This window comes from Miniopterus schreibersii, assembly GCF_964146895.1.
Source record: "Miniopterus schreibersii genome assembly, chromosome: 2".
NCBI classification, from domain to species: domain Eukaryota; kingdom Metazoa; phylum Chordata; class Mammalia; order Chiroptera; family Miniopteridae; genus Miniopterus; species Miniopterus schreibersii.
The window spans coordinates 160,897,258-160,910,540 of NC_138102.1; the positions used below are offsets into that span (position 1 = coordinate 160,897,258).

The window sequence follows — 13,283 nt, forward strand, 5'->3', positions numbered from 1 at the left end:
TGCTCTGAATCACAGACATGCACATATGAACATCCAGTGCCACCCCCAGACTCATTAGCTTTAATTTTACATCTTTCTTTGCCACTCAAAAATGTATATTGGAAAGTAAGAATATATGATCTATGTTATTACAGAGATGATTTTTATTCAGTTGTAATTGCATGGTAAAATTATATTATTGGAAAAGTTTGGCTCTTTATTTTTCACAAATTATATAAAATACGCCTGACTACACCCATATGTCAAAATATTAAGATTGTCAAAACTGGTGCTTTAGCTGGAGCTCCAGGTAGCCCACCCCACTCGAAAACTTCCCCTCGGACAAGGAACCCTGCAATGTATCAGTGACACAGAAAGAAGTTGCTATTAATATTTGAGAGTGGTTTTTCTTTGTGCGTGAGTGTGAGAAGAATGAGGGAGTAAAAATGTTTTGCTCTGTGTATTTCTCTCTCATCTGCCATGGGGCTTGATTTTTACCAGATCTATAATCATTTGCTTCAACTTAGTGATTAGAATGATGGCTCTGGGAATAGACTTATTCATTGCAATCTGGGTCCCCCAATTTGCCAGCTCTGTAGCTTTTCGCAGGTTTCTTAACTTTTCAGTGGGTCAGTTTCATAACCTGTTAAATGAGATAAAGATGATACTTATCTCTAGGGCTTAGTGGTGGGGGGGGGGCGTCTGTAATACTGTTAACAATAAAGATAAATAAAATAAATAAAATAAAAATAAAAACATAGAATCAGCAAAAAGGAAAAAAAAAGATGATACCTATTTCATAGTATTTAAAACATTAAATAAAATAAACCATGTAATGTGAGGACAGTGCCTGAAATAAAGTAAGATTCAGTAAATGTCTGGTACCATTTTTATGTTCTATAAATTAAACATGAATATACAATATGTGCTGATTGGATAGGATGTCCCTAATGTACTATGCCATTTATGAACGGGGTTTTCAACCTTGACGCTACTGACATTTGGGGCTGGATAATTCCTTTAATTCTCTGCCGTAGGGGGCTGTTCTGCTGCTGGCATCAAGTGGGTAGCGTTCCAGGGTATTTTAATGGCATCCTGGAACACTACCTACGAGAATCCAGCAGCACCATTCCCCAGCGTAGTGACCTGTGAATGTTTACACCTGAATGTCTCCTTGGTAGCCTTATCTATTGTCTATCCTTCCTCATCATGCCAAAGCAGATTTTTCCAACTTGTTAAAATTATATTACAAGATACCATTTCTCCTCCCTGAGGCCTCCCTTGTCCTTGATTTTCTAACCCAAATATGCACCAAGATCAGTATCTGTCCTTTTTGCTCCAGTTTATCTGTCACTACAGGCCTTTACTCTCTAACTTATTATAACTGGATTTTAAATACTTTTGATGCCCCAGTTTCCCCACCTTCTTACTTCATCTTGTTCATCACTGTTGTATTTAACCTTCCTATAAAGCTGGTTTGATCATGTCACAGTCCTTCCCAAAACAGTCAAGGATTCCCAACTGCCCGAAGAATAAACTCCCAAAGGGAAAAGCTTTTGTGTACCAAACTTTCCCAAGCATTTAGCAACTCAAGGTTTGGGCTTCTATTTCCAAGTTAGTGTCCTTGACAAGGTTCTTGAATATCCTGGAGTTTTTAGAATAATAGAACAGCACAGGTTTCGATTTAAGGCAGGGGTGCATTAGGTCTGAGCAGGGGGCTTAGTCTGTCTTTAGCAGATTTAAATGCAGGCATTGATTTCCCAAGTCCCTAAGAGAGTCTTTTTCCAAAGCAGCTGTCTTATCAACACTATTTTTTTTCTCTTTTTACTGGCACCATATACTGCTCCTTAAAGATCTCAGCCAATTTATTTTTAAAAATCACTAGCTGTCTCCTCATCAATACTTCTCATCTCACCCTTTGCTATTATGTTTATGTGAACTAAATCTTACTTTAAAGTGACTAGATAACCCCTACTTGTCTAAATGTCTCACCCTAGGATTTTTTACTCTGGCTGCTTTTAGATCTTCACAAAGACTTAACACTTTGACCTCAAGAGTCATAATGCTTAGAGATACAAGCTCTTAGTTTGACTCTCAGTCTAAACAATGAGAAGTTCCTGTGTCACTCAGAGGACTTTCTTATTCATGGTGGATTGAAGTCAAGCAACACTGCTGCTTTCTTCCAGAACTCTGGCTAATATTTTTACTGTGCTCAGAAGAGAGCGTGAAGTCCTGTAAACTTTATTTTGTTGCTCATACTAACTTTGAATTCTATCTTTTCTAGATTTTCTGTTAAAATATTCATAGCACAGTACTTGGAATATAATGGACACTATGTGAATAGTTATCAAGGGACTGAATGACTAAGGTATGGAGTCATAGTGTCTAGCTTCTTGAAAGCACTCCATAGCTATTTGTTGAATCATTATTTATAATGCGATATAAAAACTAGAAGTCTTCCTAACATCCTGAGATTTCATTTAAATGATGTTTTTATCTATTGCAACATTTGTTGTTATAATTCTAAGCAGTAAAAAACCCACTGCAGAGTAAAGTGGATGTATCTTGGGCTCTGTTTTCAAGGCCTGTCCTAGGTGTTTAGCTTGAACACTTAGCAGTTTGAAGGCATCTCTCTGTTAGAGCAGCTCTTCTAATGCACATCATTGGGTTTTGTGGCTGCTCAGGAGTATTATTTGTGTTAAGATCTGCTTATTATGTTCAATATATCAATGACCTGCTTCTAAAACTTTGACTTTATCTCATATCTCAGATCAGATTAAACTATTAGATGCTTACTCTCCTTCTTTACCTCTTTTTGGCTCCCAACTGGAGCTAGACTGGATTTGTAACATAATTATTTGTACTCATACTCAGAATAAAGCCCTTGACAACAGCCTCATTTTCACCTGGGGACGTGATCCCTAATTGCTGTCCTCCTTTCCTGAGGCCAACTCTCCTGCGAAAGTCTTCCCCACCTCTCTGGACTTCTCTCACTTAACTCCATAAAAATCTTGACAATAAGCACAACAGGATATTAAAATCTCCTTCTAGAAGCCAATGATGACCTGATAATTTCTCGGGAGCCTAATAAGTTGTGGAGTGTGATCTAAAGTCATATTTTTGTGCTAAATTCCCATATACTCTCTAAACCTCATGCAAGTCCCCCCCCCCCCCCCCCCGTGCCCCACTTTTTGGAGTACATGGAAGAAACAGGAATAGGTACACTGAAGTTAGCTGGAGAAGTGTTTTATGGGGGAGGCAGGGAACTGGATCCATATTAGCACCAGATGGAATAAGTATGTCTCTCATACACATGTGGGAAAAATTGTTTTTTAGGTTTAAAAGAAGTAACTCTTGCCCGGCCGGGCGTGGCTCAGTGGTTGAGCATTGACCTATGATCCAGGTGATCAGGGTTCGATTCCCGGTCAGGTTTCGGGCTCAATCCCCAATTGGGGGCCTGCAGGAGGCAGCCAATCAGACTCATCATTGATGTTTCTATCTCTCTCTCTCTCCCTCTCCTTTCCTCTCTCTGAAATCAATGAAGATATATTTAAAATAATAAAAAAATAATAATAAAACAAAAAAAACAAAAAGAGAAAAAAGAAAAAAGAAAGAGGTAACTCTTTAAAAAGATTAGAAATGAAGGCCTTGGGATATTCTTAGCATTCACTGGTGGAGAGACTTCTTTCTCTACTGAAGAGTGAAATATAAAGGGTTCTTAGCTTAGTTATTATTTTAGTTTATAAAACTTGAAATGGATGTATGTATATTAGTAAACCTTTGCCCACAATGTTGACCTGTAAATGGTATTGCTTTAGGTGTATGAATAATTAAGAACACCAATTTTCTACCTTTGTTTTTTTGCCCAAGACTGCACACAGCATTTCAAGTAGTTTTTCGTGTTACTTTGGTTGTTCTTATGGTAAGTGAATGAGTGTATGTTGAAAACATGGTTAATTTATCAAAATAGAGAAAAATAAAATTAAAAATTAAAAAGTAGCATGTTGGTATAAAAACAAAATCCAGTATCAACTGTTTAAATAGTAAATAAAACCATCTCACATTGTAAGGTATGCCAGCAGTCCTTCTGTATTTTTATATGAATGTATGAGGAAGACATTTTTTTCATACATAGTAATAATAATAGCTACTGCATAATGAATATATACTTCATTTAAAACACTCTCTTTAAATAATGTTGAGCCAGTATTACTGTGTTTATTTTATTGAAAAATTTTTTTCTATAAGACCTCTATGCTCTTAACCACTACCTTGTATTAACTCTACAAAGAATACTGAAGGAAATTGTCAGATTCAGATTAAGAGCTCTCTAGATCAAGTTTGATCAGAAATGTGATAAAGATACTGGTTTAAAAATAACAGACACTTTGGAAACTTCTACAGATTAATTCAAAACTTAATTGTACTTAATAGGTTATTATCCTTTTGATGAATAATTTATGAGAATTTTCCATCAAGTTTTTTTTTTTCTAACTTAAATGTTTCCAGTCATAGGATAATAGAAGCTTTGGTAGAAATCAGCTGATGATGATTAAAATATGATAGGGCTATAAAAACTTGAGGTCTATGCCAGAAACAAAACAACACAATAAAAAAGCATTTTCCTCTCCTAAGTGCCTGCCAAATTGCAATTTCGAAACTCAGACTAGTCATCATAAAGAGGGTTTTTAAAAAAATAGAATGTCAATATACGATAAAAGTACAGATGTAAAATAAAAGTGCTTGTGATATATGGTTTGCTCTGTACTTTAGTTAAAAAAAATCTAATCTTTCTGTATGTGATGGTTAATATAGAGTGGGATGATTTCAGGTCTTCATGAATTAAATTGGGATGGTCTTCTGATTCATTTCACACCAATTTAAGTCTTGAATAGAACTCTTGTCCTCAATAGGTGATTTCTAATAATTATAAAAAAATCAATTTAAAAATCAAACTACTATGTGTCTAGCACTTTGGATGGTTTGTGAGACGATATGGAAAAGCAACTGAAATGGTTCCTACCTTCAAAGAACTAACACACTTATTTTCACAATTATCTTCACATATGTAAATCATATATATATATATATATATGTATATATATAAAATCAACTTGATATAGTTAATGACTAGACAGAGGTCAGTTTAATAGATAGAATTCCTTTTTGACTCAATACATACAAATTGAGTTGCTTCTAAAAATTCAGAATTCTAATTAGAGCTCCAGGCTTTGTTATTAAGTATCTTGTGGAATTTCGCAAGTTTTTTCCATTTCTTAGTCTTGATAACATGAAAGAAGTAAGACTTTAAACCTCATTTATTTTTTTACAATCTAGTCAATAGGCAATCTGAAGAGTTATTTATGGGTTAGCTGGTAATTAAACTTTTTCTTTTTCACAATTGCATTGAACTGCTTTAAATGATTTCAAAACTACTAACTCACCTTCTGTCTCCAAGTGCTGAGAAAATTGTGCAAATAAGAGAGACAGACTATGCTTTTTTAGTCATTACTGAGGAACTGCAAATAACAGATGATATACTGAAAGATTAGACTTATGATGTTATCCCTGATATTAAGGGAAGAAGATGGATTGTAATAAAATTAAACTAGTAATTCAGAGGTAAAATATATGTTTTATATACCTCAAATAGTTGCCTTGATCTTTTCCTTCTAACCAGGGTTATCATGATTTAGATAAAGATATAGATATATGATGTACAGGTGTAGATAACCTGAGTGTGATGGCCAATATGCTGGATCAGATAATCAGGACTGAGTTATGACAGGCTGGAATGATGAACTGTATCTAACAAAGTTAAAAACAGTTGACAAACAAAAATACACAATGCCATGTTCTTCTTTTGGGTCTGGTAAACTGACTTTGCAAATCCAGAATATTAAAAACTTGGCTTAACTATAACACCTGGAAAGACTTTAAAAAAGTTATACATGATTATAGGTTCAATATATCTATGTACTAGAGATTGCTACCTACACCCTACAGTATGGTTCTCTATATCTATCTATCTATCATCTATCTATATCTATCTATCTATCTATCTATCTATCTATCTATCTATCTATCTATCTATCTATCTATCTATCTATCTATCTATCTATCTATCTATCTATCTATCTATCTATCTTATCTATCTATCTATCTATCTATCTATCTATCTATCTATCTATCTATCATCTATCTATCTATCTATCTATCATCTATCTCTCTATCATCTATCTATCTATCTATCTATCTATCTATCTATCTATCTATCTATCTATCTATCTATCTATCTATCTATCTATCTATCTATCTATCTATCTATCTATCATCTATCTATCTATCTATCTATCATCTATCTATCTATCTATCTATCTATCTATCTATCTATCTATCTATCTATCTATCATCTATATCTATCATCATCTATCTATCTATCATCTATCTATCTATCTATCTATCTATCTATCATCTATCTATCTATCTATCATCTATCATCTATCATCTATCTCTATCTATCTATTATCTATCTATCTATCTATCTATCTATCTATCTATCTATCTATCTATCATCTATCTATCTATCTATCTATCTATCTATCTATCTATCATCTATCTATCTATCTATCTATCTATCTATCTATCTATCCTACCTACCTACCTACCTACCTACCTATCTATCATCTATCATCTATCTATATCTATCATGTATCATCCATCATCATCTATATTTATCTAATCTATATCCATCTCTATTTATCATCTCTCTTTCTATCATCTATCATATATAGTTTATCTGTCTATATCATATACACAGGAAGCCTACTTTAATGCAAAGAGAAAAAAGGCTAAAAGTAAAAGAATGAAGCAGATATAACATGTTAACATTAATCAAAGGAAAACTGGATTATTTATATAAGTATCTGGCAGAGTATATTTAAGAGCAAATATACATGAATAGAAAAAACTTTATTTTATAATGATAAAAGGGCCAATTAATCAATAGGGCATAATAATCTTAAATGTTCATGCAATATTATACAAATTCTCAGTTATAGTTGAAGATCTTAACACCCCTCTTTTAATAATCCATAGAACTAGCACACAGTTAATCAATAAGAGTATAAAAGATTTGAACAACATAATCAACCAACATGACCTAATTGACACTCATAGAACACTCCACCCAACAAATATTGAAACTGCAGGATGAACCAAGATGATAAAAGTTTCAAAAGTTGAGATAAGGTAGTGAATAGCAAATGGATGTACATTAAGTATAATAATAGAAGCCAAAGAAGGGAAGAATCGCCAGGAGCAAGAGTGACCCAGGAGCTTTCAGAGAGGATGGGAGGTTTAAGCTGAGCCCAAAAGTTGAGCTGAATGTAGAAGGTAAGAAGTATGACATACTCAGCTGGAATGACATGCTTTTGGGCAACAATGAATGAATGCTCTAGAATATAATACAAATTTTGTGTTGGGAAGGGAGAGGGATATAAAAGGCCGGTTATAGGTAGATTGTACAGTGCCTTAAGTATTAAGCTAAGGAATTTGAAATAGAAACTCTTAAAGTTTATTTTTGGTATGATTAAAATAAACTTTTAGGATGTCTTGTATGCATAATGAAATAGGGGAAGCAGAAAATAAGGAAAGGAATATCACAACAGCCAATGAAAATAATTAATAAATGAATTAATAGAGAATATAAAATAGGATTTTGACAATAATAAAAGTAACAGGAAAATAAAGTAATGATAAAATGAGTAAATATATAGAAAATAATGGCCTTTTGGCTAAGATCAAGTGTAGAAAATAATTATAGAAAAGTTTTGATCAGGGGTTGTTGAGGATGATGCAACAATTTTTGAGTGAGAGCCGGCTTTAGTGGAAAGTAGAAGACTATACATTAGAATTGTCGAGTTTTACAACATAGCAAGATATGAGAACATAAATGTTCATCAGGGAGTTAGAAACATGTAAACTGAGTTCAGAGAATTATGAAAAGTAGAGATAGAAATTTAGGGGTAATTCATATAATCTTTGAAGTCTCAAGACAATAAAATTTATAGGAAATTAGTTTGAAGAGTTAACACCCTGAATACTGGAAAAATCTTCACATTTAAGAGCCAAGGGTGAGGCCAATATTTATTACATCACTACATACATTATCTAGTTTAAATCTGTAAGAGCTAAGGGAGCCTCATGTCAAAGAGGTTTAGGGCATGTATAGATGGTGGTTTCATGAAGATTCTGAGAATAGAGAAGTTCAAGAAGAAAGGAGTTAAAGATGTTGGCTCTTAGAAAAACGTCAATTATCATGATTATATCAATAATCATAGGTTTATAGAACAATTTAAGAAATAATTAAGAGCCAGGCTGGCGTGGCTCAGTGGTTGAGCATTGACCCATGAACCAGGAGGTCACGATTTGATCCCAGGTCAGGGCACACGGCCCAGTTTCAGGCTCCATCCCCAACAGGGAGTGTGCGGGATGCAGCCAGTCAACGACTCTCTCATCATTGATGTTTCTCTCTCTCTCTCTCCCTCTCTCTGAAATCAGTAAAAACATATTTTAAAAAATTTTAAAATAATTAAGAAAGAGTTGATGATCTTTGAAAGGCAATGTTTTGTTGGTAAAACAAAAACCATAAAACATGATAAAATATCCATATCTGGGCTGGGTTTGTGTCACTTCTACACTGCTTTGCATCTTATTTTGAAATGAGAGGTCAATGTCATAATGGGCTTACTCTGGAAGACCAATTTTTAAATTTTATTCATGGAATATATGCCAAATGCAATTGATGAGATATTTGTTATTGCCCTTGAAAACTGCCTTTTAGCAATAAATTAACATTTATTTAGATTGAAGTGCATCTAGGATGGAATAAAAATGGAAAACAGTTGGCATACAGAATTTAGTCAAGTTAGTTTTAAAAGGAAACACAGAACATTGTTATTTTAATATGTCAAAATTCACATAGTGCCATCATTTGTGCCTTATTTTCACCACTTTTATCTTCATCAAATCTAAGTTTTATCTCTGTTTTGCTTCAACAGGCACCACAATTTACTTGGTGCCAAGTCCAGAACTCACACTGCCTGTAGAGTACCATTTATGGAGTAAAGGGCCGTTTGGTAAAAGTTTCTTCAAGTATAGGCCACTTGCATCATAGAGCTCATATTTGGGAGCAGGGGAGAGGAAAACAAGTCTGGAAATAAAAGAGTAGAGGAATTCCTGAGGCCAGAAGATGCCTGCAAAATGTACATGCAGACATCCCAACCCACACTTGAATCAAAATCGCTGGAAGTTGTTAAAAACATGAATCTATATTTTAAAGACAGAACCCAACTCCCAGGCTACACATGCACAGTAAAATTTTAAGAAATTTTCTAAGTAAAAAATAAAATGTAATACAATTTTAATATGTGTGTGTTTAGCCTGAGGTTCTTGTTGTTGAGCTTGACTCTATTTCTCTCCCTCTCTTGCCTGTTAATTTCATATAGTAACTATTTTCTCTCATTTTGTGTCTTCATGAAAGGATTAAACAGCACCCAATTTGAGGTGTTTTCTTTTTTTCTTGACACTATTTGCTCCTCATTTGAAATAACTTACTCTTTTGTTACAGTGTAATAGTGTGAGCATTTTTTTTTAAAAATATATCTTTATTGATTTCAGAGAGAGGAAGGGGGAGGGAGAGACAGAGATAGAAACATCAATGATGAGAGAGTCATTGATCAAGCCCGCAACCCGGGCATGTGCCCTGACCGGGAATCGAACCCTGATCACCTGGATCCTAGGTCGACGCTCAACCGCTGAGCCACGCCCGGCGGGGCAGTGTGAGCATTTTCAATATCAGAAGAGAGTCTAGTATCTTTATTGATTACTTTTGGAGCCTTCTGGAATGATTATATTATGGAACAGGTACAATTAAATAGTCTAGAAATAACAGAGACTGGGAGAGAAACCAGGAGAGACATTGACAACATTGTAATATAGAGAGAGACATTGCGTGTGTGAATCAATGGAAGAGAGCAATTTAAAGTGGGGCACATGGGAAAATACTAGAGATATTTAAACAAAATATTTCAAATCTAAATGATTTTTATATTTCTGTTGTATAAACTGAAATATTTTAAAAAAATCTTGACCAAGCTTCTAAATAACTGCATTACTTTGTCAGTCTCTGTTCATTAGAATAAATCATATTTTGCTGCTTTGAAAGGAAAAACATTTTAGCAATTTTGTTTTCCTCTTGTGATCTCATAGAAGGGAAGTAATTTTTAGAGCAGAGCCTCAAAGATTTAATATGAGATAAACAATTCTTTTCATCAAACTTAATATTAAATGTAACAAAACTGCAGGCGTAATAATTCATTTTAATATTAAAATCAAATCAAACACAGCTCTTTAGTCTGATTACTTTGGCATGTGAAAATACTAAAGGCTCAAAAAACCCAAACAATTAGTTAAAACTTGAAGTGAGCAAAGAAAATATGTTGAGAAGTTATAGACAGATTTTTCTATCATTTTAACATATTATAATGTTATCTCTGTCTTCAGGAGCAGAAGGAATAAGCTGTGAAAACTGTAAGGCGTGAGAACTTTTGGAAGGTGGGCAAGATCTTAGTTTTTCATTGGTCACATCAGAAGCAATTTGACATTCTTTCTTTTAGCCAAGTATTCATTGAGCACATACTACATACATGGCCCTGTTTTAGCCCCTGAGGGCACAGCAGTGATACAGGGCAGTGGAGAAAATAAAGTAAGAAAGGAGGATTGGAAGTGGCAGCGAAGAGGGTGGTTTTGCAGTTTTACCTATGGGAGTGAGTGAGGACCTCACTGAAAAGGTGACAGGAAAGCATGGTCATTCAGGGCCTGTGAGACTGAGCCATGGAGAATTTGAATCATGAACCTGAGGAAGAGCCTTCCAGATAAACTGAATAGGAGGAACAACTCTCCTGGGGCAAAAGCATGCTTGCAATATTCAAGGAACAGTAAGGCAGCCACTGATGATCAAGTGGAGTGGCTGAAGGAGTCTGTAGTAGGAGGTGAGGTGGGAGAGGTCAAGGGGGCCGGATGGATAGCGCCTCACAGATTGGCTTTCAGGGTACATGATATGAGACTCCTTCCCCAAAAGGATACGAACTGGGAAATGACAGGATCTGATTTATTCTGAAAAGAAGATTCTGGTTGCTAGGTTAGGAAGAGATTATAAAGATATAAGGGCAGGCACAGGGAGACCTGGTAAGAGGCTACAGCAACAATTGGGTTGAGAGATGATGGTGGCTTGAAATAATGATGGTAGAGATGTCAATAGGCATGTTCTAAAGTTTTGCGTAATGGCATTACTGAAATAAAAATTTAGTTTCCAAGAGGACTATTTTGAATTAATAATCATATATTAGATACGTATATGAGTTCTGTTAACTCGATTAACATGATTTCTTAATATTCTATTATTTTATCGTAGAGATTTATGCAGATACTTAAATCTTTATTTCCCAGACTAAGAATTTCTTAAACAACTACTGTTGTTCTCATTTAAGATGATTATGATATCACAAGTAGTCAAAAATATTTATCTTAATGAGCAAAAGTTCTACAAAACACATTTAATAATATTGACCCAGCTATTACCAAAAAATGCTAATTATAAACACCATAGATTTACAAACCAACATATTTGGATATCTGGCTAATATTAAGTTTGTGACAGATGTATCCCCTGTAAATTATGCCAACTATTTGTTCATGGAACAAATATTTACTAAGTTCTACCATGTTCCAGATGCATGTCATGTTGGGAAGAGTTTGCTCCTTTAAGTCCTTCCAAGTGCATCCTGAGAGATTTATACTTACTTATAAAGGAGAAAGCCAAAATAGTGCTACTGACTTTCTCCACATCTGTGGAGTCTCCTGGGGAGTTTTATGTGGAGAACCCATTTTAATGAGACTAGAGGAAGACCAGAGAAGCTGGTGAGACTTAGAGTTACCCTTTTCTGTTCACTGCACCCAGACTCAGATCTTTAATAACTTACCCTGTGTCACAGGAAGCTCCCTTTCTTCCTAATGACATGGCCCAATTGCTGTTCTTGCCTCTGACTTGACCCAGCCTTAGGTATTATGGGGTATAACAGAGAATAGCTTTTAGTTTTCTTTAAAGGCTAACTACAGTTGCTGATCTGTGTTCTGGAGTTGCAAAGATAGGGGTCCTGTCCTCAACAATTTATACCTTTTGAGGAAGAAGAAGTATCTGTGAGCAATTACATCAGAATCTGATAACTGTTGTGGTGGGAAAAACTCAAAGCACAATGTGAATTTGGAGGGAAACCCTAAGACATCCTGGCTTCATAGTCAAGGTGCTGGCACTGCTCAAAGAGATGAGTCAATCCTCCAGCAAGCTCGGCATGATGGGATAGATGTAAATTTGGGGGACTGAGCTGTTTTTCTTTAGCTCTTAGTACCACAGCTAGTTCCGTTTTCTCAAAGCTTTTTCACTAACTTTTTCTGACACTTCATCTTGAATAAAATCTGATGTTCATTCTAGGACTTTCGCCGTGCGATATTTTATAGTCCCCTGGGATCACGATCATACTGAGGAAGAACATTGTAATTGGCTCACTGTTCCTCACTTACACTTGGTGGCTGGCCCCATTTCTCTCACTAATGTTGACATTAATTGCTTAATGGAGGCAAATACTTTTTAAATGTCGGTTTCCTTGTTTCTCATTAGATATGACAAACTTACAATGTTCTTCATGTGCTTCACGAGTATGGTCAGCTTCACTTCTTCATATGATATGACTAACTGCACCTTAGGCACCTTGTCAGGAAACTTCTCACCTGATAAAACAAGAGGGTTAAGTTGGATGTGGCTCATCACAGGAGAAATTACACATTTAAAGACTAAAGCAGGGCCAGTGGATAGTATGCAAAGGAAACAGTCTTCAGATCATGCTGAAAACATAATACTGTCCAGGGAACTGGGGTGGTTCAAGATGAAATTTGTATCTCATTTTCCTGAACCAACTCTTTCTCCTCATATTCCTTGTTTTGTTTTGATCGATGCTGTTATTTTCCTAATTATTAAATACCACAGATTTACAAGCAAACGTCCTTGGGTATCTGGCTAATATTAAGTTTGTTACAGATGCATCCCCTGCAAATTAAGTTCTAGCATGTTCCAGATGCTTGAAACCTCAGTGTCATTTTGGCTCCAATATTCTCCCCGATGTTAAGTATTAGAGCTTAAATAATTAGCATAGAGGTTGAAAGTGTCGGTATTACAAGTCCGTGAG

At 35.0% G+C, this 13,283-nt stretch overlaps 1 protein-coding gene across 5 annotated transcripts in view; it reads right to left on the bottom strand.

Annotated features, from left to right (window-relative positions):
- PIK3C2G (phosphatidylinositol-4-phosphate 3-kinase catalytic subunit type 2 gamma) overlaps positions 1 to 13,283 on the bottom strand; it is a gene marked incomplete at both ends in the record, with an annotated part of 233,519 nt that overhangs the window by 8,519 nt on the left and 211,717 nt on the right. For all 5 annotated transcript variants that reach the window (XM_081128961.1, XM_081128959.1, XM_081128958.1 and 2 more), the window contains one exon: positions 12,734 to 12,828. In XM_081128961.1, the coding sequence (XP_080985087.1) occupies positions 12,734 to 12,828 (95 nt within the window). The remainder of the gene's footprint in view (positions 1 to 12,733; positions 12,829 to 13,283) is intronic.